The sequence below is a fragment of the Tauraco erythrolophus genome, chromosome Z (assembly GCF_009769465.1).
Source record: "Tauraco erythrolophus isolate bTauEry1 chromosome Z, bTauEry1.pri, whole genome shotgun sequence".
NCBI classification, from domain to species: Eukaryota; Metazoa; Chordata; class Aves; order Musophagiformes; family Musophagidae; genus Tauraco; species Tauraco erythrolophus.
In genome coordinates, this window is record NC_141496.1 from 58196134 (window position 1) to 58221836 (window position 25703).

The window sequence follows — 25703 nt, forward strand, 5'->3', positions numbered from 1 at the left end:
AACTGAATGACGAATAAAGCAGGGTGGACAAAACTATGTATTTTAAAGAATGCAACCCAGTCACAAAATAAGTATTTTTTTATTAAGGGTTTGAAAGAGCTTGTTTAGTTATTTTCCCCATTACTTTTGCATGCCTCAGCACTTCCAGGTGGTCTTTTAAGTGCTGTGTTGGTGTGCTACCTGTTATGTGGGTGGTATCATAATTATTTTAGTAGGACCAGTAGAGCTCTAATCAGTGAACAGAGTTTCACTGTGCTGTGTAGCACATGAATAAATAACACTAAAATGGTCTCTTCCTGAACAGCTAGCTAATTAGCAAGTGAGAGAGAATAGCAGGATGCAGCAAACGGATTGACAGAACTGGATGGTGCTGGGAAGACCATCAACAGTAGGATAAAGTATAAATTGGATGACACTGTCTCTAGGATAGTAATTTGGTCATATTACACAAACTTCTCTTTATTGACATTCCCAGTCCCTCTAAACTCTATGTTAAAAAGACAGTATTTAATAGGCAAAATCAAGTTCTTGAAGGTTAGGGCTTGCCAGAACACTTTCTCTATGAAGTATGTAAGCTTTATCTATTTTGTGTTCTGAACAAGACAGGATTCCTAAGGGAAAACAAAAAGCACCTTATAATAATTATTTAAAATACAGCATTTAATAATTAATTACAAATCTTGTAATATAAAACTATGCCAGAGTAAACAGATGGATTGAACTAATGCTATAGGTGGTCAGCAGTGTTTCCTAACCTCTGAGTGCTTTGCTTAACAGGCTACATGTTGCTTTTTAATGTAGTACCTTTTTTGGTGCAAATACTTTAAAAGGAAGACCAGTTTTCTTGAGTGCCACCGAATCTCTCACTGCGCCTCATCATCACCCCTTCACCTGAGCCTTTTGCGTTGCTGCGCAGACTGCTGACAGTCAAGTTAGGCTAAGCTGAGACCAGATACAGTCTTTATCCTTCTTAGTGTGGATGGTCAGCTGGGTCCTGATTGACAGGGCATTTTTGTCTTCTGCCTCATCTGCCAGAAATATGGGACATTGTGCCCTGTCTGGTATTTTCAGGCGAAACATGGTTACCAGAATCTTTGTTGCAGAAGCTGAAGGTGACTTAGGAAACTATCCTGCCTTCTACTCTCTCATTGCTTTAGTATTTGAGGAAAACAGCGGCCCAGTGATGTACCTCTCCTTGAATGGAGTATGGGCCAAATGCTGGGAAACTGGTTTTGGGAGGTCCATGCAGATCTCCTGCCCCACTGACTTCTGGTTCCCACTGTGCTGCAGCTCCCAGGTGCTCCCCACATAGTCCCTTTGCTACTGCCTTTGTGGCATCTCCAGTGTGCCTTAGGATAGTTGTGCTAATTACTGTTCTGGCAGGAGGCCAGTATTTTCTTGAGGCACACAAAAGAGAGAATGGAAATGGCAATTTTAACGCGTAATATCTCAGGAAAGCTGAGCAGAATTTGATGAGGGAAAGGGTACTTTTGAAGCCCAAAGGCATTCCCTTGTCAAGTCACAAAAGCGTGCGGAAAAGAGTCATGCTATTACAGCTTCTCTTACAGAAAAGATTTTGAAACTCTCTCACTGCAGAAAACTAAACAATCGAAAGCATTTTAAAGGTCTGCTGCAATAAAAATATTTCTTTTTTACTTCCAGAAACCTGGCTGTGCTTTACAATCTCACATTGGTCAGGTTGCCCCCTCACCATCCCTAACTGAGCTCTCAGGCTAAACCTGTTTAACCTAAAGCTGCAGGAGGCACGTCTGCATTGTACAGCAGGCTGTGATGTAAATATCCTGATTTTCTTATCCGATATAATGCTAATCTGAGCTATTGTATTTACAATGTACATACAGCATGACGATACTTTCTGAGGGCTCTAAAGGGAGGAGTAAAAATACAGAAAGCTGTGTCACTGTGTTAATTCAGCATCGCAGCCAAGCGCATTTCCCCAGCACACAGTTAGTTCAGGTGCAGCACTGTTTGGACACCTATGCCTGCTCCAAAATCTGGAGCTGACAAGAGATGGACAGCGCTCTTGTCTCTGTACAACGCATCCTCTCTGTAGCGTAGTCTTTTTTCTCCCCTGCCATGAGGAAGCTGTGTTTTGACCGCACAGACCTGAAAGCACAGCAGGTAGGAGGTAGCCCATGGCAATACATTTCGCAGCTGCGTAGCCCAGAGGACACGTAGAGATGGAGGGGAGATGCAGGTCTCCGTTTCTCATGAAGCTGAATTTTCTACTGTCAGTTGCTGTGCTGCAGCGATAGATCAGGTCAGCCGCAGCAAAGCTGAGCACAGAAACCTGTGCCATGAATTGCATATCCCTGCTGTGCGAGCTCATATATCGGAAAGTTGTTTCTTGATCCGTCCAGCGTGATTAATAAAGTAACTGCGGTGTGCTCAGATGGCCAGGTTACTGTACCAAACTGGGTAGGGCAAAGGATTGAACAGGCTGTGTGTAACTCAGCTATAGAAAAAGGGCATGATTTTAATAAAAGGTTTGTTTACAAAAAAAAATGTCTGTTCTGTAGGGAATTACTGTCATACAGTGTAGTGTATATTTTGATCTCAAGACCTTAGAAAAACAGATTAACTGTACTTAGCTTGTATTTTGCTTTTGTATGGATTTGACATTTGCCCACAAGCATGGTATACTAAATTATCTAGAAAGAAAAAGAATTGTTGTGCTTGTTAAAATAGGTGGCGTAGCCAGTGGAAAGAAAACGGAGACTGGTAATATTGATTTATATTATATGATATTGATATAATACTAATATTAATAATAGTGATAGAAATTTAAAAATATTATTAATGGATTAAAACAACCTAGACAATGCTGATGGTCAGGTGAGTTAAAGGTGGTAAGAGTAAGCTTTTAGAATGTAGCGGGATCAACAGAATACTCACACTGGTGATCTAATACTAAATATAATCAATATAACTTTAGATGCTAACAACGGAAAGACAGCAGTATTAAATACATATATTTATGTAGGAATTGCCAGATGATTTACGCATGTCTTATAAAGAAGTCTTAATCTTAGCTAACGCACTGAGCATTCGCAGAAAAAAAAGACAAAATAATTCTGATTGTTAGTATTGTCTTAGATTGTGGAAAAATCTTCGTAATTCAGATTATAATTGAAAAATACTGGATTTTCTCTTGAAAGCTGTGTTTTTTCCTGTTGTGAATGCGCACAAAACCTGGCACGTGTGGCATGATGGGTACAGCTTTGCAAGAATCTAATTAAGACAAGATTTAGTTTGAAGTTGATAGATTTTTCTCCACCAGACACTTCATTGATTGATACCACTGCAAACATTTCAACCTAGTTAATATTTTGTTTCAAACAGGTTCATGGAATTTGACCTAGGTTTAACCCTATGCAGATGTAAGGAATGAAGATTCCAGATCTGTGGAAAAATGTTTGTAGTCATTTAAAAGGGCCAAATATGAAATACTGCATGGCACTTGGATGCATCCTGCTTACACGTCTGGCTCGTACCAGAGCCAGATTTGTAAAAGGACAAAGGACAATAGAGCCCATTTATTCTTAGATATACTGTACTTTAAAACATCATTTTTAATAATTTCTACCTAAAAGTTAAAAGGGATTACTTTCTTTAATAACATTGTACATTTATCATCAGTCTTAGTAAATAAAAAGTTATTAAATTAAACTAATACGATATGGTCTTCATAAATAACAATTAGTAAACTAGAGGCTATCACTTTAGTATTTGAGTAGCTACATTGATTAGGTCTATTTAGAAATCACTTCCTCCCCCCTCCCCCCCCCCCCCCCCCCCCCCATTTTTTCCGTAAATGCTGAATTCCTTCTTTCAGATTCACAAGATGGATGGGTATACACTACTGCAGTTGGATGGGTATATGCTGGGCCCTCCACCTCTTTGCAGTAGTGGTGAGCTGTTTGTAAGCCAGATAACCCTTGCTGTCTGTGCAGGAGAGATACAGGTGGGAAATCACTGAGAGGTGTCACTCTGGCTGCCAAACAGATAGAAAGAGCGAGGCTGCATGTTGGAGCTACTTTGGCATTCACGAATGCAGAGTTTGTTGTCAGCACCTGCTGCGCAAGGCTATTGGATTAATAAGACACTCTGCTTTTTTGTTCCATTCCTCTCGACACTTTAACATGTGACCTCAAAGCTGTAACTAAACCCAACGTTATTTATATGTATATGCAAACATTTAACAGGTATCTTATACATACTATTATGTATGTGTGCGTATGTATGCTTAGAGGACTCTGTTGTCAGGGTTATTGGTTTTGTTAATGTTCTCATCTTTATTGTCTAACGTTGGCTTGAAAAATGCCTTTTCATTATCTATGACATTCCATTCATCTTTGGCTTAGAAATAAAATGTTAGAAATCTCCCTCTCCTACCCCCACCCCTGGCATTCTTCAGGAGGATTTTGGCAGCCTTTGAAATAATAAATAGCTACACAGTGATTTTAAGCATGGGTTTGTGGCATTGCCACAACACTAAATACTACTGGAGAAATGAGAAAGCAGAGGAGATTCTTGCCACTTCCCTGCCACTCTCTGTCTCAGTAAATCAGTCTGAGCTGAAGCATTTAACTTTACCTATGCAGCACATGGATCTTGAGGCCCATGCTACACTCAGAAGTGCATATGTCCTCCTGCCAGCTGATGCTTATTTTCACTAGCACGAGTAGGAATCTGTCTTACAAGGATGAGGGCTGGGAGTGCAGTTCTTCCTGCTGGCTCAGTTCAAGGGAAGGAAAGGAAATGTTTAGCAATATGAATAACCAGGTTTATTCCCTCTCCTCTCTTCAGATTCCCTATGAATCTGAACTTGCAGTTTTCCCTCTGAATTTTGCCCCTCTCGCCCAAGCTTGGAAACTGGCTTCAAAAGACCATATAAAGAATATGATTTGGCTTGCCAGTCAAGTACAACCTGGTGAGAATTAAGAGTTCCAATGCAACTCTGTTTTGAATGTGTTGTCTACATGTGTCCAAATGGTCTTTAATTACTTGGCCAAATCCTGGTTTGTCTCACGGCAGCCAGTGAATCACATGGATACAAGAGGCAATGGAATTCAGGTTGCAGAGACAACCAGAAATCTGTATCTGTTCTGGGCTCGACTGGGCAAACGAATGATGATCCATCATACACATTTTTTTTTTTTTTCCACAAATAATCAATCTACATATGCATGTAAAGCTAAACTGTGAAGAGGACTATAAGGCAATAAATCTTGAAGTTGAACTGAAGTTCACTTCAGGAGAGCTTAATGAAGGAGTTATTCCTTGGTAGATTTTGATCTGATTTTGAAACAGGAGAGTTTTGATCTCTTGCTGTGTAACACAAAGCTGTCAGTGATAAGCAAGTTAGCTTGACAGTGTATTGTTTATACTGTGTTATCAGTTTTGAGAAGAGGTCACACCACATTCTGACCACATTGCATAGCCAGAATGTGCACTGCAGAGTCATTTTGCCTTTTTTCTGCCTGTTGACTGTAGCATCTCTTTATCAGCCTATCGTACTAACTCAGATTATTGCTGATTTGGAGTTCTAATAGGGTGTTTGGACAAGTGTAACAAGTTTTTCTTTCCCTCCCACCTTCTGTTGAGGTTAAAAGGTTTATATTTGACTAGGTGTTGGATATATTTGATACAAGTAGGTCCTGAATATTTTTTTTTCTTCAAAATTTAAGAAATTTTCTTAACAAATATTCTGGGATTTGAAATAGTAATGGCCAAGGAAAAGGCAAACAGCTGTTTCTATTGCAGGTGGATGAGCAGCTAATGGAAGTAGTTTGTTTTTGTGTTTTGTCAAAATCATGATAGTTGTTTCAACCACTTATGAAGTTAGTTGCTTTGAGATTTTCCACTCAAATGCTTTATAGTATTTTTCCCTCCTTTCTTTACGCTACTCCTTCTAACAGTGAAATTTTTTAGTCCAGATAAGTTCTCTGAATTTTGTTCTCATTCTCTATAGGGTTATTTCAGGGGTGCAGGTGAGGATTTTCTTTGTTCATTGGTCTAAGTAGTTCCTCAGTTAGAAAAGGTGTGGGTACTAAAGGAGTAGATTCAATGTGCCTTAATTTGCTCTTTCTAGCAGCTGTGTTCTGCAGCCTTTTTGTTTCCCATGTTTTAAGAACGAGTGCCAATCTCAGCTGGTCCAAAAAGTTTGTGTATGAGAAAAGAGGACTGAAGATAAAAAAGACAAGAATGGTCTTGGCAGCTGCCTCTGTGCTTTCTTCCAAAACTGAATCATAAAAATGTCAAGCTAAGGAAGAAATAAGTAGCTGGAGGGATTACGAGAGCAGGATGCTGGTGACCTGTGTAGCCATAACGCAAAGTATACAGCTGGGCTGTGGTCAGCAGTAACACCAGGATAACTAAAGGCAGGGCAGAGTAATCAGTAAGAAATTATGCTGAAGATTCTGTTGATGAAACGGTATGGAAACCCAGGTAACAGTTCATCCCTTTGCAGCATACTAAGCATACTTCAGTCATCTCTGACACATTTGTCCTGTAAACCGTCTGGTGGAAGAGTCTGTGCCCTTCCCTTCCTTGCTGCCAGTTTCCAGTCATCCTCTCCCCCAGCTAATAGAAGCCATTTATGAAAATCCAACTTAATTTTTCTTCGCTTCTAGTTAAGCCGATTTCTCCTTACTTGGTGGGCATGAAAAACACCTGATCACTATGTTCTTACAGCAATTTTTCAGGCATTGGAAGAGTGCTGTTATGCCTGTTGCCCCCCTACAGTCTTTTGTTTTTCAGAAAACAAGTGAAGCCCCTTCATTCTTTCCTTATAGGTCCTGTCTTACGTGCTTTGTTGCTGTTAATCGAGAGTTATCCTGCTTACGTTAATCTCCCAGGAAGGAAATAGTAAAGTTGCACATCTGTATTCTAGTCATAGCAGATCAGGTAGTCACCAATGGGTACTTAGTATGATACTTCTGTAGAGCCAGCTTGTCATGAGCCTCAGATGTGTGGCTCTCACCAAACAGATTTCCTTTTAGGAAGACTCCTATCCTCAGAGAAGATAGGTGACATTAGACTTGTACAGTGTTTCTCTGATCAGAAGCTGGCACAAGTTTGTCTTTAGCAGATTGAAGTGTGTCAGTCTGCTGATAAATATCAATATATGAATAAATATAAATTGCAATTGTTCTGTATTAATTTTCCATGTTAAGTGACTAATTTCCATAATTATCTGTCTCACAGTACTGGCTGGATCCTGCAAAGACCCTTGCTGAACATAAAGAATTGATAAACAGTATGTATTTAATTTGAACTTAAGGAACGTATCTGAAGATGAAGTAACAGAGGCAATGTTCAATATATACAGCCTGTACAACATCTGTATTCTCGTCACAATAGATTGATAGTTCTTGAACAAGTTTATTACTGCAGTTCATAGCTGTATCAAGATTTCACACATAGATTAAACATACCATCATCTTCCAGTAATCTGTGTGATTATTGTCCAAAGACTTCTGTGTGCTTATATTTTATTTTAGTATAATAAACGGTGCTATTCTTAACTTATGTAATTAATTTTATAGTAGCTGTGATACCTCTATCATACTGTACCATTCCATAACCAACTTAGATTCCTTTTTGCTTCTGAAAGTCAAAGTAGTATGTCTTACTGATAATAGAGTGTCTGCTGTTACTGTCACTCTTCAGATGTCACAGATGCAAGATCGGTTATTTTTATCACAATTAAAGAACGTGATAAAATTATTTTACTTAAGAATTTGGAGGCCTTCTATAAAAAGATGTAGAAGTGGAGCATGCATGGAATAAATGTAGCGCTAAGAATTTTGGTACTGAATTACCTGAGTCTTTTGGGAGAATAAAGTTTTTAAAAGGTGCATTAGAAAATCTTTTCCAAATATTTCTTAATTAAAGTGACACATAATTAAAGTTGTTGAATAAGATATTTGAAAGTGTGGAAGGGATTAGTATTCAGTATCGTTAATCATGAGAAAGAATCACATTTCATGCACAATTGTATTTTTTCAAAAAGTTTCACTGGAAAAAGTATCTAAAGATCAAAATCAAGCAGTGAAAAAATATATGTGTATTACAAAAGTAGTAAGTTAGCAATGAAATCTAAAGTTAAGTCTTCAAAATAAGCAAAAACTCCAACTAGACAGACAAGCTGTGAATAAAACACAAGACTAAAAAAATAATAATAAAAATACTTTTTTTTTCCCTTGTGTATAGTGAGTGTAGATGCATGGATTTGCTATATGGATGTAAAATTTTTTTCTGAAACTTTAAAGTTTCACAAAATACTAAGATGGGCTTCTCAGTAGCTGTTTGTAGTCACCTAGTAACGATTCATAGCAAGTAACAGTTCATAAATTCTAACTTTTGCACCAAACACTTTTTTTCCCTCAGCTGGACCACCGTACACTCTGTATTTTGGCATTAAGTTCTATGCAGAGGATCCATGTAAACTTAAAGAAGAAATAACAAGGTATGTTATTTAATAAGAGTGTAGTTTGTTAATTTCTGGGTAGTAATCTATTCCAGCCAAGTGCGTATTGTTGTGGTGTGGCTGGGTTGGATCTTTTTTGCTTAAACGTGTGTGTAGGAAGAGAATTGTGACTAGCTTCACAGTGGTCAGTATGGACAACTGTTTTGAAGGCCAAGATGAAAAGGTGCTCTCTGGTGCATCAAAAACCAAAGGAACTTGGTGTGCATTTGTGTGGGATTTTTTAAGGAATGCATTGTCACATCTGCATTTATGTTGGTGCTATAATCAAGTTTAAGAGGTTACTTGGATATCAGATAAAAATACAGGGAGCTTTCTTCTTTATTGGCCATAGCTTAAATTCCAGAACTGTTTTTCAAGAGAATTTATTTTGGTCTTCCTAAAAATATGCAAAGGAAATGTAAGAGTCGCATGCTTTTGATTCTTTTAGCGAAGCTTGGCCTCTATGAAATATGAGGGTGCACACACTAACGCATGCACACGCATGCACACAGACACATACACACACTTCTTGCCTGAGCTCTCACGCACGGGGTTTTCTGTTTGCTTTATTTATGAAAGGTCTCAGACAATTAGTTTTAGGTTCAAAAGGAAATTGGAGAGTTTGGATAGGTAGGCGGACAAAATTAATGTGCTGGCTTGCATTCATAAATGCCAAAATACTTCTTTTGATGTCCTAGGAATATGACACATGAGAATTCATTAGAATGCACTCAAGGTTTTTAATTCTCCATAATCAAAGGTGGCAGTTGTTGCAGCGCAGACAGAGTATTTTTCTTGTACCAGGGTGAGAAAATTCTTTTGTTTCCGTACTGGCACGGTGGGAACGGAAGTCTCCAATATAACAAGATTGAGGCTGGCCTGGTAAAAATAATAAACTCTGTGATTTTGCAGGTAAAAGAGTGTAAGCTGACTGCAGTGTGATGCCCCTGTACCATCAAAGTTTGATGCAGTTTTCCTGTACTTTTCCAGAAGCACTTTGAACCTGCTCACAGGGGAAGACAGATGGCCCAAGGAAGGGAGCTTTGGCCACCGAACCTGTCGTAATTGCTACCCGGGAGGCAGGGTGGATTTCTGTCTGGGAAATGTCAGGGGCTAAAATTTCAAAAACTGTTTCTCTTTGTCTTGTGGTAAGGTCAGTCAGTGATCTGCAGTGCTAATTAGTTGTGCAAATCTAGTCAAGAAGCATTTTAGTATAATTAGTAAGCCTGTGCTCATGTCTGCACAGTGTTTGGTCATGCAAAATTTGCACCTTAGAAGGGAAGAGAGAGGGCCTAAGAAAGCAAAATGCTTGTATCGGCAGTCTTCAAGAAAACACATTGAACAGTCCAATGCCCTCAACATTTCTGATCACTTATTCCTACAGGCTCTTAAACCTTGGAATGAAGGTATACCGTTTAAAAAATAAAAAAAAATAAAACTTCCTTCTGCTTAGGAGAGATTAAGGGCCCTATTTTTCTTTATAATAATAATAGTTTTCTTCCCAAGTGTGTAATTCCAGTGATGTGTTAACCGTTTTGTGCACATTTGTGCAATATGTTTCTTTGGAGCATGTGTTTGTAATTTTAATGGATATGAGAGCGGAGTCTGTTGTTACTAGATGTTGATGATCTGTGGCGTTACATGATTACTATTTGCAAATAATGAAAACCTGTCAAATTTGTAATTGCTTCACAGCAAAATCTATCTGGCTTGTAGCAAAAGCTAACACTGAGGTGATTCCTATTAACATTTGCTGGATGTGTCTGGTAGAGCAAACGAGCACTTAGGCACTATTGTATATGCATGACAAACTTGACAGCGTACAAGATGAGAGTGCTTTAGCTACAAGTTTGGACAAAAGGCCTGGTTTTGTGAGGAGCTTAGCAGCTTCAGTGGGAATTGAGATGGTTCATTTTGTAGGAGTCACTTAAGCATTTAACAGTTGGCTCTGCCTTTTGCAGAGAGATTTTTTTTTTTCCAGTTTCCTATCCTGCTTTATTTTGAGACTCCATGATGAGAATGCAGAAATATAGATACCTTCTCCATGGAAGAGACATTTGTAGCATCATCTGTTACGAAGCTCTGCACTGTAGAACTGCAGAAGTGCTAACAGAAAGATGGGCGCATATTAGAAATACGTTTCATGTTAAAAAGAAGATGCTGTGTGCTCCACAGTAGATGTAAAATCATCTTTGTCATTATCATCATTCATACAGAGAAGATTTGTCTAGGTAGAACTAGCAAACTTAAGCTAGAAGCAGTACTGAGGTACTGCTTAGGAGGAAGAAACGCAGAGTGTATGCGCTTGATATTGCCTAATGACAATCCCAGAAAATTCTTATGCAGTGCACTGGTCCTTTAAGGTGGAGAACATTAGCCATTTTTTTAAAGGATGGGCATTCCTACTGTAGTATCTGTCACAACACAAATTCTGGGGGATCATTAACCAGAAAGACAGTGGTATCCTTATTCAGGGGCTCATCTGGGCTGATAAAGTCTAGTAAATTTTATTAGGTCTTAAATGATTTGTGGATCAGCTGCAGTTACTCTTGTAGTTTGTGACCTTCCCTGAAATCAGGGTTAGATGCACTTTGAACTACGGATCATTCCAAGGTGCTTTCGTAAGTAACTTGTACTAACACAGAATAAATTATTTGCAATGTAGCTGAATGGCTCTACATACATAAAGTTGAATTAGTGAATAATGAAAAAGCTATACGCTTGTATGTATGTCCATTTTTTTTCTTTAAAAAGTTACCTTCTCAATATTGTTACCTTTTGTATGAACTTAATGCAAGAGATTTGCTGAGGATTATGTGAAACACTGCTTAAATCTGTTGCAATGAAAATAGACAAAACCTAAACATCAATTAAAAGATTTCCTGTAAATGAGTATGGGGAGCTGGAAAACCAAGCAGATCCATTCTATGATGGCTTCTTTTCTTGTCTTTACTATTCCATCTGTTTTGTGCATAATCATTCATTGTACATGGTCTCTGTATGTGCTTCCTTAAGTGTAGAAGCATGTTATGACACTGAAAATTACATTTTCACCCCTGCTATTTCTGTTCCAAGAAGCAGAGTACCCTAGGCTGTGACAGATACAGTTAGCTACTGGTGGTATGCCCACCCATTTTTTTCATGGGAGTATGGACTCCATCAAATCTGCTTACTGCTCTAGAGTATGTGGAGAGGAAACTTTTTAGTCAAGAAGTATTCAATACTCAGTTCTCCCTTTTGTTGGCCCACTGATCAGGTTAAACTTTGGCCCTTTGATAGATTTCTTGTTCAATTTTTCTGATTCCTAGCCTTCTTCCACATTTCCTGACTGCTTTATGAAAGTCAAGAGAGAGAAATTACACTTCTAGAAGGAAAATGAATTGTATCTGCACAATATAAGCAGATGGGAAAACTGCGGAGTGCTCTGCTACCTATGTTCTTTCACTAGGTTGATGTTAGTTGTTACTTCAAGGTCAATAGGGGAAAGTCATTGAGAAAGGAATACAGTTTTTGACTGTCGTATAGTTCTGGTATCTGATATGTCTTCAATAAACTGGAAGATGATGAAACATTACTTGGTGCATGAGACTCAATATTGAAATAATAGCTTTGTTTCTCTCTGTGTTTTAGGTATCAGTTTTTCTTGCAAGTTAAACAAGATGTTTTACAGGGCCGTTTGCCTTGTCCAATCAACACTGCAGCACAGCTGGGAGCGTATGTAATTCAATGTAAGTTCTTCTGGCCAACTAGGAGCTTATTTCTTTTAATCTTGTATTGTGATTAATTTTAAGTGGTGACTGAAGACTTCACTAACACTTTATACATTCATTTTGAAAGAAAACAAAACTAATATGACCGATTTCAACTAAAGAACTGTAAATGATGACTGTTCCGAACAGGTAATATAGAAGGTAATGTAATGAAGAAACTGAAAAGTCAGTCTGGAGACTCTGCCAAATATTCTTTGCCTTGCTAAGGAATACCTTATCAGCTACTTAAGACTTCATGTCTTACTCTGGATTGCACAGAGAGTGCAACAAAACCTTCATCAGGAGGTTTACAGATTTGATGGGCTATTGGCAGCCTCCAGCCAACAAAGTCTGTCAAATAAAAGATTCTTTCAAAAATTACATTATGTCAATATGAGTGTGCCTATGCCCGAAGGGAGGATGTGTTTTGACCTGAAGTGAAGAATTTTAATTCTGTCTGTCATTTATCTGCATTCACTCATCAGTAGTTAGCTTTTCAGAAGTGGATGTTATATCCTGCATACTTGATAGAACTAGCAATCAATTAGAAACCAGCTGTCTGTCTACCAGTTAGTTATTCCTTTCACAGTACAGCTCAAGCTCTGTATTCGAACACAATTGGTAACCAAAAGTCATATGATGAGCAATGCTGGGACCTGTATCTGTAATTTATTCTAGGTTAAATTTGGGTTTCCTATGAGTGATATGTGTTAAGCAAAGATTATTTGTGTTATTGGTGTTCCAAGTATGACTCAACAACACTTAATACAACATAAAATATAGTCCTCCTTTCATTTCCATTTTAGAATAACAAGGAAGATTAACTTGTGTATGAAATGAGAGTGGGCTTAATACAGAATTTCATGGTATGTTATACATGTTTCCAAAAAGCTAAAATTTCAGGCAGTTTCTATTTTTGTACAATTATTTTTAACTTCATTTTACCATCTACGAAATGTGACGTGTCAGAGTCTGAAAAACTGCTTGCAATGCAAATTTCACTTTACAGGCATATGTGCCATCCCTTCAAAAGTACTGCTAGTACAAAGCAAGAAAATATGTAATGATGGTAACATCTTAATTGTATCATGAGAAATGAGTAAAGTGAGTAAATTCTTGTCCTTTAGTCATTTTTAAGGTGGTTAGAATATGAGGAGGTGTTCTTTTGGTATAAAATCCTGTTCCTGTGGTTCTAATCTCAGATACTCTATTGGAAAACAATGAGGAAGCTCATGTGAGAGAGGAAAGTTAAGGCATGGCAAAGATTACATACAGTGGGTTAAAGTTAGTCCTGGCACCAGCAAGCATACATTCCCATTGACTCTATAAAAAACTTTGTCCTTTTATTTAAGGCCTGCAGTTGTTCAAAGTATATAAAGACACCTGAGAAATGTCTGTGTCAGATGCTGAAAATGTCAACCCAAAGCATCAGCACCAAGGTCAACATTGCCTTTGCAAGAGTGATGTGCCAGACCAAGCTTTTTGCTTTTCCAAACTGAGATGAAGTGTGTTTGTGGAAAAACAGTAATGGCTGAGAAGCTCTGCTTCCATAATGATATCAGTGATGTCTTTCCAAGTGGAGCTAGCAGTTGCTGAGATCTGGAGGAGGAACCAGGGCCACATGTTCTCCCAGAGTCCTCTACCAAATGTCCTGCTACAGCCACGGGCCCTGCTTTCACCACAGAGGTTGTGCCTGTTGTCATCTTTGGTCTCTGGGCAGATCCTGTCCTTAGCACACGAATTGTTTCCTCCTTTTGTGTCCAAAACCTGCAGACTATTGTAGTGATGATGGTGAAACAATCAGTACCCATAGTACAGTTTGCAGAATATACTAGTTTTCCTATTGTAAGTGCTGGAGTTGTTGCTGTTATAGTAATTCCTGTTGTTGCTGCTATGGGCAAGGGTCACATGGTTTTTACAGAGGTTTTCTAGAGAAACTTCTAAACATCTCTTCTGAACAGATCGCTGTCTTGTTCTAGAAACACCATTAAATTCTGGAAAGAAACATGATTTATTAGATGAGTCTTTTTCTCCTTGGTTCTTGAAGCCTCTTTTTGGCTATGTTTTTGGCTTAGTGGGCATTGGATAGAAACCTTTCATGAAGCTTTTCTCAGAGAAGCCCAGTCTATGCAGATTTTACTCAGGGTTATTAAAAAATTTGAAATACTAACTTTTGCAGTGTTTCTCAGGTAGATGCAATTAGAGTTAAGTTCAGTAGAAGTGAGTTCTGACCAAGGTGCGTATTTATTTTATAATTTCATGGCAACATGTAAACTGATACTACCAATGTATGCGAATTCAGTGTTATTCCAAAGAAGATTATATCGGCTCTTCATTAGGTTCTTTTCTTTAAGAAAATTATTTTAAAAAATTATTTTGAAGGTGAATTTAATGTTCAAGAAATATATTGATGTGTTATTGAAAAATGAAGTCTTGTTTCCTCACAAGAAATGACGCTTGCTCTTAGAAAGACATAACTCTAGGTGTCTCAGGATATTTGCCTTTGTTCGCATTCCAACACTGACGTTTATGTTGGGAGTTCCAGCAAGAATATTGATCAGTTCTGTCTGTAATATTACAGCTTATCGTGAGGGCATAGGAATTCCAAAAACCAGAGTTTGCTTCTACACTTGTTTTACATATGCTGCCAAATAATATGTGTCATCAAATTTCAACTTTGCTGGCTTAGACAAAATTATATCTAGTCCTATACAAGTGGTAGATTTCTAGTCAAAACCTCTAGCTCTTTGAACTTTCCATTTCTCTTTAAAGATGATTAAAGACATTTTTTCTTGGGTTTATGTGCGCTAATACAAACAGGTCTGTACTCTCTTTGGGTCTTTTAGCTAACTGCATAGTAGACTGACAGTCAGTTGGAAAGAGGTGGCTTGGCAATAAATAGATCGATTATGTAATGTGTTTTTTGATTAACAGAAAGAGTTGAAAATAGGTGACCTTTCTTTTCTCCTTGTGTCCTCTAGCTGAGCTGGGGGACTATGACCCATATAAGCACACTGCAGGTTACGTCTCGGAGTACCGTTTTGTTCCGGACCAGAAGGAAGAGCTGGAGGATGCCATAGAGCGGATACACAAAACTCTGATGTAAGGATTCAGTACTGTTGGGAACTTGACAGGTCACGTTAGATTTGGAGGTGTTTGGTAGGTGGGGAAGGGAACAGCTTGTGGTGCAGAGTGGTGGTCTCTAGACCCAAGGAAAGAACGCAGGGCATCCAGTTATGTCTCTCAGAAACAGGAAACATTTTATGTAATTTGAGTTGTTCTTTTAGGAACCGAGTAGGACAATAACTGGAAATACGATGTCTGTCAGACCCAAGTATGGGTTCTTCAGAACCAGCAGTTTTAATACTGCTCCTGTTTCCCCTTAGTTTTGTAGTTGAAAAAGAACAAAATAAAAAATCTGTGAGTTCCGTTCCCTGTTCCAGGACAGATTTCCTGCATAATTTTGGACAAATTGCGTATTACACCCATGCCTCAGTCTACTGTCTATAGAATGGGGATAGTAACATTTTGTTTCTTCGTACTGCCCTGTACATTGAAACGAACTCTTAGGACAAACCCACTTTTAATCTAGTAAAGTACAGCACTTGGTACAATGAAGCCTCTATTTTCTTGCCAGATCCTTAGCTGGGGTAGTGAACGAGTGCTTGTAGCAACCTGCATGAGTCTATGTGGGAGCAGCTCACATTGCAGGAGGTACCAGGAAAGCAGTTTGTATGCCCACAGTTTAAGTGATAATCTCAGTTGCAACATCTGCATGAATTAAAGAGACAGTTTGGTTTTACAAGCATAAAGTCATTTCATTTTATTATCAGCATATTTTAAATAAAACATTGGTGGTGGTCAATATAATAGATTCCACTGTAAGGAAGAACATATGATTTGTAAGAAAAAAAGCAGCACCTAGAAACAAAGTCATCAGGCAGCACTGAATAACACAGGGCATTCAAAGTGCTAGTTTCTGGACAGAAACCAAACAACTTCCAAAACTTTGCATGTGACCTTAAAGCAGTGGGAACATAGGGTATCTGGTAAGCCTTGAAATAATTTTGGTTTAAACTGAACGTGACACTACAGAAGTTCACAGGCATTGAAACTGTACCTGATAGCATTTCTTACATATGAGAAAGAGCTGAGAAGGCAAGAATAAGCTAGAGTTATGGTGCTTGGCAGGTGCAACCATTGAAGAGATTGCAGGAGGAGAGTATAGAGTGCGCTGCAGATAAGTCAAAGGAGAACTGCAGAGATCTGAAACATGTATGTCAACAGATCTGGGAGATTCATGCAATCCCAGCGTAACCTTCACAAAAGCTGGAAAAGACAGATGCATTTTCCTAAGAGAGACTGCAAAACTTTAATTCTTCATCCTCCAGTTAATGGAATAATAATCACCTTGACACAAAACATGCAAGTTGTGCTATCATTTGCATTCTGGATAATCTCTACCTGATGGTGGATCCCAAGAATGCTGGTTTGGGAGTCAGTTGATTTTCTGTCAGACTGCAATTTGTGCATACAATGCCTTCCCTTGATTACTTGTCATCGGAGTGGGAAGCAAAACTGCGATAAGGACAACCAGGAGAAGGACAGGAGTGCCCACCAAATGAGAAAAACAAGATAAGAACTCGTAACCTCTAGCCCCATCAGTTCTGTCAGTGCTTGAGAGAGAAACAACAACAGCAGCACAGAGAGGAAAAACATAGCAATCTTATAGGGAATTTGGAGCAAAGAACATAATTTCCAGTAAAGAAGGCAGAGCCAGAAAGTGATCCTGTGTGAATATAGCTTAAAAACTGGATGCATTTGCAGCAGCTGTGTAAGTAGTCTTCTTAAAGAGGAGGTTTAACTCTACACTGTCTCTAGGTGTACAAAAAAGATTAAAAAATCCCCAGCAATTCAGAGCCACTTTTTGTCCCACTTACTCATTTTTAGAAATGACCTTCTACATAAGAAGTAGCTTGCAGTGAAATTAGTTTTAGAATGAAGTACTCTTGGTGTATGAGTAACAGAGGCCGAACCACCAGGCGCTATGTGAAAGCACGGGAAGTCAGAGAGATTTGGCTTCCCAACCCGCTGTTCCAAATATTAGACCACAGTACCTTCAAAAATGCGAAACATGAAATTGGTTTTGAAAATAAAACGTGCCAGAAGTTCAACCCTACATAAAGCCAAAATAAACATTTACTTGCTTATCTCCAAGTTCATGTTCCTGGTAAGTATAAAGAAGCCTGTTCTAACAAATGCAAGTTAGGTGCACTTGTGATATAACCATTTATTAAGATGAGAGCAGTAAGAAACATTTTCTGAGTATGTCCGTGATACCCTTTGTCAAAATAATGCAGAGAGCTAGCCATCTTTTATGTAGACCTAGATTTCTTGATTTTCTTGCTATAATGAAGCCACAGTCTGGGTAAAGGTTAAGTAATTTCTTGCCTGTATTTTTTGCATGTTTGTGTTGTTTGTACCTTGTTTAATGAGAATAGTTATTAACTCAGAGACACAGCTGTTCTCTTTGAAAAGTTCTGTAATTGGAGTCTGTGCCAGTTGCCACATTGACCTGAGCTTTCTCTTTTCAGAGAAGATTGACTGTTGTTCAATAATTATTTCTGTGTGGTTGCCCGAGTGCTCTATAGGAAATGATGCGTTATGGAGAACCTTACTACAGGTCCTTTTGTGAAGTAAAAAAGTACTGGTTTTTGCGATCCAGAGACTGGAAACTGACGCACTGAGAGTTTGTTTGGTTCAACTTCACAGAGATTGTGTTTGAGGAATGAAACTTGAGATGAGTTGCTATGTACCAAGCCACCAGTACTAAGCAACCTTCATTCATCTTTCAGGTTTCTATAGTCATTAGTGTAATAAATCAGATTAAGACCCATTTACCTCAAAAAGATTATAATCAAGATGAAATTCAGAAGCTGTGGGAACAGTAGTTGCAAAGAGGAATGATAACTGTCTTAAAACTGTCTCTAGTGTTTTCATATGGCTGCTGATCTAGAGCTCTGATACTCTTGCTGCTTGGCTGCAGTCATGTGTCAGGGATTTAGCCGCATCAGAAAAGAGAGTGAAACTCAGGTGTGCTCATTGCTATGTCAGCCTGACGGTCATCATCACCGGCCAGCATTGACCTCTGCACAGGTGGCAGCGGTCTCTTTAGTTAGGAAGATAGGAGCTGTAATGACTGAGGGCATATCCCAAATTATTTCACCTACCAGAGACATTTTAGGGACAGGTTTGTGATACGGTTTAGAAGAATTTTATCCTTTCTGGAGGCCAGCATGGAAGCATGAGGTGTTTTTGCAAGACAGCTGTTGGCTCTTCATATACCTTGCTTCTGCTAGTTATGTCACAATAAACTGTTTTTGATTGCAGGTTATCTCTCAATTTTTCACATGGCACAATAGCCACTCAGCAATTCATTCAGGATGCAATTTTTTGAGCAAGTTTCAAAATCAAGTGAGGTGAGGGAAGTCAGAGGTGGGGGAGGTTTCTGACTGCATGAAGTCTCTGCAGCCTGCCTGCTGTGATTGTTGTCCCATCTATAAACCAACATGACAATCACAAGGTCAATAGCAGAGTGAAGTGACCTTGTGTTGTCATGCACATCTGGAGGAGCAAGCAGTGGCTTCAGGGCTTGCGTGTAAGGAAGCAGACACTCATGGTGCTGGAGGAAGGCTGTGATCCCTCAGTGCAAATGGAAGAGCTTGTGCCTATTCCAGACTGCAGCAGATCTGGAACTGATACTTGGCAAGTCAGCTGTTGGTGTATTTTGAATTGGTATTACATGCTGTCGGCAGGGGATAAGGAAAACTAAAATGCCCCTGACAGCTTTGAGAGTAGCTTTGGGTATTGTTAGGGCCATCAGTGACACTCAGGTGCTCTTTGTCCATCTAAATGAGTGGTGCATGTCAGCTGTGGCTGTTAATGTTGGCTACTCTGTCATTACCAACCGCAAAGACTGTTCTAGTTTTGAAGGGTATTGTCAGGTTGCTGAGGAGGGTTTGTGTTTTCATACACGTTAAAAATGAAACACCCTTTGTTAATGGTGGGAATTGTTTCAAGCCCTGACATTCCCCTCTCCCTTTTGCTTTCTGTCTTCTCCTTCTGCATTTGGGAGAGCATCTTTCTCCTGCTTACATCTGCTTTCTTCAGAAGGTCCAGCTCACATCTTTACTTCCTTTAATATTTTTGCAAATGCACTTTCTCATAAATAATGTATTATTCTGAAAATATTTATACACGTGCACACACTTGACATTTGATCCTTTTGGTACCTGAAGGTCTCTGAAGAGACAGGTAAGACTAGTGGAATAAGCACATCAGCATTTTTCTAAGTATGATCAGTAAGGAAACACAGCTGTATTTAGATTGGTGTTGGATTCTAGCACTAATTCAGTAATGGGGTGATCCACTTTGCTCAGGACTGACATGTAGCCTTGCTGGGTACTCAGTAAGACAATACTGCTCCAGTGAAAATTTTGCTTGCATTTCTGAGAACTACCAACAACATTGCAAAAAAATCAAGCTATGGAGTAAATTTTTATAGCAGAAGTGGATAAAAGATGTGTCAGATGAGACAACGCTGACATGCTGAATACCCAGTGTTCTGCGTATTCTGAATACAGAGGTGAATCACAGACCTACTAGGGAATACAGCTCTTGAAGAAAGGGATTTCTTTTACAAGCTTCAGCTCTGCTGCTTTTCCAGGAGTCCTTGGAAAGAAGGGCTAACACCTGAAACAGTACCAGTGCTGCTCTGTTGTTAAGATGGACTGAAGCAGCCCATCTCCCAGGTACAAAGAAGGCATTGTAAATACCAGTACTGTTGAATTCATGTTAGCACTGCTGTTTCACGTCTTTCACATTGGATCTATTTTTGACCTCATCAAGCATAATACAAAGTTGGGGAGACCTGGAAGGTCGCTGCTAGGCTAGAGAGAATGGGGAGACTAGACGCGAGAAAGTTCACATTCCAGGACTTTTCCAGGTCTTGAGTTAAAATGTTGAGCTCTGCTTCACACCTTGATTTTGAAAGGTAGCAAATGAAATGAAGCATTTCTCCTAAATCTTTTTGAGATGATGTTTTCACAAGATGTGCTGTACTTTCCCAATAACGGTCCAGTAGCTTTTGCAGAAGTATTAGAAAGGAGTGAAGATGAAAATGTAGCTTGAATTACTTCAGCCTTGCAACAGAGTGTCTTGCTCTTGTATCAACAGCAGTTACTAAGGGAAGAACAAATTAAATTCTGAGGAAAAGTCTGTTGAAGGCTTTGAATTTGTTTAGTCATTTAGTTCTTTTTGAGAATAAATCCTTCATCAGTGCTGTCAAATATGTTTCTAGTAGCCATTTCCCCCCCCCCAGTTTTTCCTGATTGTTTCCTACCAGCATGCAGATGATAGTAGTGATGAATTGATGTTTGCAGATAAGAACTGCTGAATTGATGTTTGCAGATAAGAAGGCAAGCTGGATCTTTGAAACTGGTAATCTCTTGAGACAGACTCCAAACTGGGTTTTCACAGTAGCAGACTTGGGTATTACCAGTTGGTGTGACTTCTGTTGGCAAATTTTCGTGAAGAAAGGAATGTTTTATCTGAAGTCATGAACCCTGCTTTCAGAAATCCTTTGTAGCTTCAACACTGCTATGAGGAAATAGTACTCCAGTCAATCATTCCATTCCTACTTTATTAATAATTATGTAGTTATTGGGGGCAAAAAAAGTTATTTTGCATATTGAAGTCTAAAATTGGAATGTCTGAAGTGTATTTGTGAAAGCAAGGAAAAGATTGGCCGCTGTAGTAGGCTTACTTTGTATATACGATAGCATATATCTGTGGTAGGATCTTACAGCAGAGAGTTTAGTAAAAGTTTGTGCCTACTGTTCAGTCTCACTTGGAGCGAGCAGAAGTACTGTGCAGAAAGCATAATGACAGTCTAATCAGGTAGGAAGGGTTGCTATACCTGACCAGCAAACTGTATTTATTAATATGATCTATTTTAATATGTTGACTGGAAGTGCGAAATTCTTACACAGAATTTTGTTTACAGGGGTCAAGTTCCTGCTGAGGCAGAAGTGAACTACTTAGGGGTGGCCAAATCCCTGGAAATGTATGGAGTGGATCTCCATCCTGTTTATGTAAGTATTGTTTAAATACTTTAAACTTGGTAACAATGAAAAAAAAAATTCTTGTACTAATGTGTGAGAGAGTATTTATATAGTTTAGTTGCCACAGAATAACTTAAAAGGAAACTCTGTACTTAAGAAATGCCAAGGAAGACATATTTAGAGACTGGGGGGATTCAGTCATTCATACATACAGAAGCATAATGGTTTTCAGATGAAAGGCTGTGATTGTACTACACTTATAAAAGACAATCAGTTATACTCTGGAAAAAACAATTCAGATAAATAAGAAGTGCAAGTGTCAGGAGACATGAGAGAGGGTTATAACCTTTGTCTTTGACACAAGAATTTGCACATTATTCTGGTATAAACAAGAGTAAGTGTGTCCTGAAACCTTTCAGTACGGTTGCAAAAGCTAGAGTAGGGTAGCAGCAGCATGTCTGATTTTTTTTTTAATTACTCATTGTGAAAGTTTTGTTAAAGATGCAGAGTAAGTTTCCAGCTTGTCCTCAGCTGTATCATGCAGCATTGCAAGTTGTCTGTACTGCCTCAGCAAAACCCTCCACTTCTTTTGTAAAACAGCGTGTATGTTGGGATTGGATCCAAGTCATCACCTGGAGGCTATGTGCTCCTGGTGGAAACATAATTCTATCTTGTTTGAATAATTGTGCTTGTGGCAGGTTTTTTGAATGGAAGAAAATCAGAAGTTCAAATGGGGAGTTGTAATGTAGATCGCTCACTGAGTTAGATGTCAGTACTTTGTAAAATTACTTGAAAGAAAATAAAGAAATCAAGATAATACCAGAGATTAAGTATGTATTTCCTGCTGAAAATTGTGTAGCCTGAAATATGAAGTATTTTTTAATGCACCCTGTGGCTTAATTGTATTCATATCCCATGCTCTGTGCTCCTCCCACCCATGGAAAGCTGGGGGAGTAACTGAAACAAGATTCAACATGATCCAACAAAATCATGTTAAATTAGCAGAGCTTGAGTTTTTCTTTTTTTTTTTTTCCCCCTCTAACCTTGCTTTTGCTATGCAGTGAGCCTGGATAATAAGGGGTGAGTTGTAATATGCCTAAGTCTAACCTATGAATATCATCATTTCTATTTATATGACAACAGCAACAGAAGCCCTCATTTTAGACAGAAGCTATGCAGATGAAGAGATGTAGTTCTTCTCCTTGCTTGGATGTATTAAAAGTTGCCTTTAGCAGCTAGTTCACTGAGGAGTACAGGCAGAGCTCGCAGAGGTGTGCTTGAGCTTTCTCACACCAGCAGTCACACAGAAGGACACTTTCTACAGTCCGTCGGTCTGTCCGTCTCACAGCTGATATTTTTTGTGGTTTGTGCTCTGCTGGTTTAGAGCTTGCAGGGCTCTTCTTTGTTGCCTCAGCAGGCAGATGAACGAGCTTTTGCAGCTGACTTTCTTTTAACCTTATGCACTCAGGCTTGCACTCTTTCAAGCATTGAGTGCAACTGATTTTGGTTACGGACTGTAAACTGGGGAGATGGGACCTTCTGCCACTCGGCACCGGTGTTTTCACCCTGTTCTCTCCAGACGTAGTTTGTGATTCAGATAGGGACGTCAGGAACAGTTTACTTTGGAGGAGAAGATGCATGAGGTGTTCCTTGCATGTTGCTACCCATTCTGAACAAAAAAATACTCTGAATCTCTCAAAGGAGCTACTTCACTTGGTAGCAGTACACAGGTGATAGATAACTATTTTAGGTGAGAGAAGGCAGCTGTGAGGTTACATGATAGTCAAACAGGTCAGAAAATCACTATTTGCCTTCAGTTGAAAGTTAGAATGTCTGTTGTATTCACGTCTGAATAAAAAGTTTCATTTCTGAGTTTTGGCTGCTTGCCAAATAGCTGAAAGTAATTCCTTAAAAAAAAAAGGTTATCTTTATTTTTCACCATGGCATGTGGAATCTCCCATTCTTTCCCTCACCGACAGTCTTTCTTGCCTCTTAGGCTCTGTGCCTACAAGTTTTCATATAGAAGTTTTCATCGGTAGGTCAAGTACTATTTTCCCATTTGCAGGAAAGAGTGAAACAGTAGGTTCAAGTCAGTCATCAGGGTGGCTTCCTCACTAGACCTCACTGCTACAGTGATACAACTTGCAACTGTATGACTGACATACATACGTTTTTATTTTCTAGGGTGAAAACAAATCTGAGTATTTTTTAGGATTAACACCCATAGGAGTTGTTGTCTACAAGAATAAAAAACAAGTAGGAAAATATTTCTGGTATGTATAATTTAAATGTGCAGTCTGTGCTAAAATAATAACAATGTTTTATGAAAATGTATGATTTGCGATGTCTACTTGAAAGATTAATTTTATCAAAACCCCCTCAAAACTTGGAATTCCTAATCTTTGTCTGGATTATACAGATTTTTAATTCTTTGATAATCCAAGTAGTCAAAAAAATAGTTCATGAGTTTACCATACTCATGCTGAAATGTTTAAGTACTGCTAATTCTCTGTTGATATCTGGTGCATACATGAAAAAAAAAATCTACCTATGAATTCCTTTTTGTCTTTGTATGTAAATGTATACAACTTTTTATTTTATATGCATGAAATTAAAGTCTCATGAAGTGCTGTCTGTCTTTTTTTTTTCCCAATATTACAGGCCTAGAATTACAAAAGTTCACTTCAAGGAAACACAGTTTGAACTTAGAGTCCTGGGAAAAGATGTAAGTTTTTATTTAAGCCTAAAAGAAACAAAACCAGTAGTCTCAGGTCTAATGAAGTAGGAATTTTTGTGTGTCTGTCAAGGCCTAGTTTATTTTACTGAAATTTACTTCAAGGAACCATCAAAGTGAAATTAATTTTATTGATAGTTACTGCAGGAAAATTATCTTATCCTCAAATGTAGTATGTTCCTGATGACACTTGCAGTTTTATTGAAGAGAGGAGGAAGTAAGATTTTTCTATCCACCTTTTGCAGGCAAGGGAAGAGAACTTCAGCAGTATAGTACTGAAGTAGGAATTTTGTAACAAAACTTTGTTTGTGTCATGCTCTGTAAGTTAGAGTAGACTGCTTCTGCAATGCCTTGTTTATGGCGTTACATAGTGCTTTTAAACTATACTAAATCTACAGGGAAAGCTAATATTAACCAAAACGTGAATGGAGGAAAACTTAGAAAGCTGTTAGGCACAAGTAATTTTGTAGCTTGGAAACAGAAGCAGCCACATAATATACCTTGAAACCCATTTGTAAGACTTGAACTTCATTGTTCTGTTAGACCATTTGAGCGAAAACAATGTTGGTTCGAGTGGAGCCAGGATAGCAGTTTGATAGCAAGAAAAGAGATTTTAAGATAGAGTCAGTGGATAAAAGAGGAAGATACTTGTCACTTATGGAGCATGTGGGGCAGGGCGGGGGATGAGGAGAGTGTTGAGGATGCAGGGAAAATTATCAAGTGTAATAAAACAAATAGTTGCAGTCAGGCTATGATTTTTAGTATCTAGTTCAGTTATCAGTTTAGTTTTCTGAGTTATTTTTTTTTTTAAATACTTTGTAGGTCTCTTTGGAATATCAGGACCGAAATTTTATAGTTTTGAAAAAGTATTAGCCTGCTAGCAGTATTCTCCTTTACCGATTATCCATGTATCTTCATTTATTCATGTAGTGGATTTTAGTTTCATCCATGAGGCCATTTGGTACATTCTGGGAAATGTAAGTGTACCACTGACTGGTTGTCTTGATTCTATAGCAGACAACATTTCTTGTGTCTCTGCAGATGTATTAGCAAGTTTTGCTTTTGTTACTCCCAAGTGATTTGTTTCTATTTGGTGTGGTGATCTATGGGAATTTTATTTCTAATGGTGTGTTTATTGAAATCAGAGCGTTGTTTGAAGGCTTGGGGAAGGTTGGGAAAACTTTTCTCAATGTTTCATGTGAAGGGTGAATGCCTGTTCATGTATAAACAAGTCCAAGTTTGACTTGAGTGAATTGCATTGAAGTGATGCTGTAGTTTCTGTTTGATGCCACATATGTACAGTTTTTGCCTGATCCATGTGGAATTGCAAAGGTGTAACATGCTGTGTGGAAAACCTGGAAGCTTTGGAAAATGTGCTTAAGTCGAGACTGTGAATGTTGATGGCTGATGAACACTTTCTATTGTGATCATAAGGCAAACGCTTAGACAGCGCTTCATAATTTCAAGTCTCAACAGGTTCTTTTAGGAAATTGTTCAAGAGAACACTAAGTACAAGGGTGTGTACAAGCATTAAAATCTCCTTTGCAACTAATACTCATTTGAAGTGTTTCTACAGTGCTTCGTATCCTAACAAGATCAGGAAA

At 38.6% G+C, this 25703-nt stretch overlaps 1 protein-coding gene across 3 annotated transcripts in view; it reads left to right on the forward strand.

Annotated features, from left to right (window-relative positions):
- EPB41L4A (erythrocyte membrane protein band 4.1 like 4A) overlaps positions 1-25703 on the forward strand; it is a 144354-nt gene that overhangs the window by 64488 nt on the left and 54163 nt on the right. For all 3 annotated transcript variants that reach the window (XM_086629341.1, XM_086629342.1, XM_086629343.1), the window contains exons 3-9: positions 7231-7282; positions 8416-8494; positions 12125-12222; positions 15225-15345; positions 21308-21395; positions 23550-23638; positions 24027-24090. In XM_086629341.1, the coding sequence (XP_086485467.1) occupies positions 7231-7282; positions 8416-8494; positions 12125-12222; positions 15225-15345; positions 21308-21395; positions 23550-23638; positions 24027-24090 (591 nt within the window). The remainder of the gene's footprint in view (positions 1-7230; positions 7283-8415; positions 8495-12124; positions 12223-15224; positions 15346-21307; positions 21396-23549; positions 23639-24026; positions 24091-25703) is intronic.